This window comes from Haliaeetus leucocephalus, unplaced genomic scaffold (assembly GCF_000737465.1).
Source record: "Haliaeetus leucocephalus isolate CR32 unplaced genomic scaffold, Haliaeetus_leucocephalus-4.0 Scaffold167, whole genome shotgun sequence".
NCBI lineage: Eukaryota > Metazoa > Chordata > Aves > Accipitriformes > Accipitridae > Haliaeetus > Haliaeetus leucocephalus.
Window position 1 is genome coordinate 1,784,361 of NW_010972603.1, and position 4,646 is coordinate 1,789,006.

Here is a 4,646-nt window from a genome sequence, read left to right on the forward strand (position 1 = left end):
AGCTATTTAACATATGTCTTTGTTCATAAGCGTTCCTCTCTGGAATGACAATATTGGATTTTATCACAATAGCATGCAAAAATAAAAATGTGGGGGAAAAAAAAATCTTCGGGATTTTCAGATTTATCTGGCGTTAGAGGTGGTGGCTATCAGGTGGTAGTTGTGTTGTTTCAGGTATAGCTAGTAATTACTACTCACCATTTTGGTGTCCTCCATGTACCATTTTGAAATATTTTGGGTACTATTAATATATATGCATCAGTGTATGGGAACTCACTCAACTGAATTTATTTTGTGATACAGTGACTGTGATAGCACAAGAGAGACTGAGTAACAGCTGATGACTCTTTGTAATTTGAGATATGTTTGGTTAATTTCAGTGTGTTTCAGTTTGTCTACAGAAGATACTGTTCACGGTGTTTTGAGGTTATTTGGAGGTTACTTTAACTAATAAGTAGGAAGTGTCAGTGCAATGATGTTCAATGCTGCCATTTAAATTCTTCTCTTTGCTACATTTTGGACTTTATGGCACGGTCAGACCTTGAAGAGCAATGGCAGAAAGCAGTATCAAGACACTTTCAGCCAAAAGAAGCGAACAAATGGAGTCCACAATCAACCAGTTAAGCAAAACTATACCTTGGTAAGAAACGTGCAGTGATTAACAGGTTCCAGTAATGCTTAACGAATGTCCAGGCCAATGTCCTGCTGAAACAAAAGTAGAGTGCATATCTAACAAAAGTATATTTGATCAGAATATTTGGTATGTATTTGTAGAAATATGACATTTCTTACCTTGTATGCATATACATCTATAGACAAGCATACCAAACTTCAAAGTTTGCATTTTGGCAGGAAGTCTTATTTTAGCAGTTGAAAATGTCATCTGTTTCAGTAGACAATCCTGCAGCTTTCCAGGTACCTGTCAGGTAATAGCCTACTGTAGTGTGTCATAATAATGATAAGTCAGTGTAGTACATGTCTTATTCATGTATGATATATTATTGTAAGCATGGAGTTCTGTTATGCAGCAATTAGATACAAAGTGATAATGCATACGCTTATTATTTCCCTTCTCTGTAGTGAAAATATTGAGATGCAGACTTGACCTGAACACCAGAATCTCATATGGTTTTTTAATCATACAGTAGAACTGTAGCGGTCTGTAAATTCCAGTATGATATTCTTGGTTTGTTACCTTTTCCTTGCAGTAACTGATTGTCTTTGTCCCCACCGTTCTGCTGGCTGGGAGAAGGCTCACTGAGATACCTCTCTCTTTTTAATATGTCTCTTTGATTCCTCCCTTCCCCACCTCCCCCATTCTTTACGGCTCTCCAATTCTACTTTGTTGGCTCTTGTGCAGCAGTGAGCCCCAGTTCTCATGCAGCTCAGCTGGCTTGTCCAGGCTTCAGTTTTTCTCGTTTACTGCCTCTAAGCTAGAGGTTTCCCATTCTGGCTTGTGATTATTACCTTCTCTCTGTTTTTCATCTGAAAGTGCAGAACCATTTACTCCTGTAAAATCCTCAGTATAGCAAGAAATGGTTAGTTGCATTTGGGTCTGAGAGTAGAAAAATGAAAGTCGAAGAATTGACTGCCCAGAAATTTGACTGTATAGAAAAAACTGTAATGGGAATCTGTAGGATCTTGATGGAAACAAGTAGAACTGTTAATACTCCACAGTTACTCTGTAGGCTTTTTACAGACTTTGTGAAATACTTCTGTGGTATTCCATTTGCATTTTCATGATTGTCAGTCTTTTGAAGTTTAAATATTTCATGTCCCAGTGATAATTTTCTAATACAATTTGGAGGCCAGGGAACTCTTAATTCTCACAGAGTGCAAAGGGCCATACTTTCCTCTGTATTTATACTTACAGCAGCATACCTGGGGCTAAAACTTAACTCTTCCCTGGAGAGTTCTAAGTTTGTGTCTCTAATGCATGCTAATTTAATTGGCAGTAGCAGTGTGTTTGCAAATACATTCCCCTTGCCCTTTGGGACAAGCTGACTGAAGAACGGGCTTATGCATGTGCAACTTTGATTCCACACCATCATATGCAAGACCTTTCCAGCTTAAAACATTTATAAAGAACTCAAAACTTTTCCCTAAAAGCCTGCATTTTAAAAATGATTTGTTGACTGTTAAAAGGTTGCATGCTTCTGAAAGACTTCTGGACTTGAAGCATGCTTACTAGATAAAATAACATGACAGAATTCATGCTGAACTACAAGTAAAATAATTCACACATCAGGAGGTGTGTCAAAGCAAATACAACCAGCATGCCTTTTAGCTGATGCTTAAGCTATGCCCCTAAGAAATGGAAGCCATTTTTTAATGAATTGTGTAATGTATGGTCATTCTCTTAAACAGAAATGTGAAAAAAGGCTTCATCCAAGAAGACTTCAGGATAACTTCGAAACCGGCAAGTACAGTCTGAATTTTCATCCACTGTCATGCATTACAGGCTGAAGGCACCTGAATAATGGTGGTCTTTCCTTGTATGCTAACCTACCAAATGTTATAAAGCTGTATTTTCTAAGGCAGTCTGAGGGGTTTGGGGTGGGGGTTTTGGGGGGTTAACTTCCTGTGCTGCTTCATGTTGGTTTTGCAGTTGTTCTCCTTAATTAAGACTGTCAGATTATACCAGGTGGCTGAATAAAAAGTAACTGAAAGCTGGTTTAGGAAAATAGCATCTGAGTCAACACAATGCTGGTAACTGAGTGTTGGTTCAAGGCTTTCTGTCCAGCTAGTAATAAGCTGCAGTTGATACTGGACTACTCTGGAGAGTGCACACAGTTCTTTACTTACTGCTCAGAAAATCGGCCATATTTCTTTCCTCCTTATTAAGAAATAACTTGCAAAACAGCACCTGTGGGTAAAACTGGCTATTGACAGTGTCTTCAGATTGCTGTGACTTTTAAGATTTGTTCTAGCCACTAGATGACTTCTAAATATGGCTGTTTGAGTTACCGTCTTCTGTTTATGACCAGGCATACACATTTTGTCATAAATATTAATTGAATATATATTTGAGGTATGGCTTTTTATTGATACTCTTATTGATAACTATCTGTTTAAAATTTTTTATGCTTTTTTCTCTTTAAGCAGATGCAGCATATGACATGTATTGCTTCAGTGAAGACCCACTGCCAGAACATGCAGAGGGACATTCTGTGGCATGGAATGGCCATTACAAATTTGCTTTCTCATCAAGAGCTTTCTTGAGTTTCAAGTTTGACCATGATGCCATAATGAAAAGTTTTGACCTCTGACAGCAAACTTAATAGGAACAAAAATCAGACTTGCCTGTTGCAATTGAGGGGGTTTCTTATCCAGCCTTACTCTTTCTCAGGAGTTTTTTTGTTTTGTTTTGTTTGTTTTTAAATGCAATGCAGGGACTGACTGGTGGTTTGGAAGGGTTTGTTCTTTTTGCAGTATGGCAGTGGCACAGTCAAGTGTTGCACTTTAAATGCAGTACAGCCTTTTTCCACAAAAGTACCTTTCCAGTGTTCAGTTCACTTGTTCCTAGCTGTGCATTAGAGGGCATTCTTTTTCCTTTGTGTTTTTTTTTTATTAACTTGCTGTGTGTTTTGTAGAATGTCATTGACTTTTTTTTTAACTGTTGAGTATACCTGCTTGCTAAACTTCAACTGCTCTGATGTAAATTATTGGACTTGTTAGTCATTATTGCATAGTACATTGCAATATTACAGCAGTGGCAATGAAACTGATACTCAGAGGACTCCTCTGTCCTAGCGATTTTGAAACCAAGTTGCACATTTCAAACCTAGCCTCAGCCTGTCATCCTTTGTGTGTCCTGGTTGCTTCCCCAAAATACCTTCCCTCCTTCACACTGATAGCTTCTGTTGGCTGGCGATCAGTAGTACTTGGAGTCAAATCTATAGGATGTTGACTTCTTGTACCTACTCTGCCTCTGTCTTCAGTAAGGATACACAAACTGGGTAGAACTTAGCCATTCAAAGTGTCTAGCTTCAACTCTTATGCAGTGTCCCCAGCTGCATAAGAAGGAAGTTGCAAAGTTTTGTGTTATCCCAGTTGCAGCTGCTTTCAGAAAGGAAAAGCTTAAACTTGTCTGTGAGAGGTTACTCATGTAGAATTTATACTGAATGTAAATAGGCCTCTAGATCTCGCTGAGGAGGAAGGCAGGTGCATGGATAATAGAGTCATTGTGTGACACTAAATGGCTTAATCAGGCTTGCAATAACTATTCTAAGGGTGTCCAGTATTGTATTCTGTGCTGTTGTCCTCAAATCTCTTGTGTAGTGTATGCTCTGTATATATCCAGTAGTACTGAATTGCACTTGCAGTTAGCATTTAAATGATGTAGCCTCAGTTGTTTTCAGCTACAATGCTTTCTTAGTAAAAATATAAAAAATTTGGGGGGGCAGGAGGGGAAAAAGCAGTAAGAGTTGAGGTGACGAACTGTTAAATCACCTTCATGTTCACATTAAGGGGTTTTGAACACGTGCTTTGCAGTTAAAGAGAAATGCACTGAAATAACTTGTCACAGCAGCTTGTGGCAGCAAGCACGTTGTCCCAGATTTAAAAATGGAGTTTTCTCTGAAGTAAAGGTAATTGGTAATTTCATAGGTTGAATGAACTATGCCCTTGTCTCATCACAGTGTATG

General features: G+C 38.4%; 1 protein-coding gene across 1 annotated transcript in view; it reads left to right on the forward strand.

Annotated features, from left to right (window-relative positions):
• The window catches only part of DCP2 (decapping mRNA 2), a 28,635-nt gene extending 24,254 nt beyond the window's left edge, over positions 1-4,381 (forward strand). The window contains exons 9-11 of the mRNA XM_010563462.1: positions 533-640; positions 2,368-2,419; positions 3,106-4,381. Of these exons, the coding sequence (XP_010561764.1) occupies positions 533-640; positions 2,368-2,419; positions 3,106-3,269 (324 nt within the window). The 3' untranslated portion in view covers positions 3,270-4,381. The remainder of the gene's footprint in view (positions 1-532; positions 641-2,367; positions 2,420-3,105) is intronic.
• Positions 4,382-4,646: the final 265 nt, after the last annotated feature.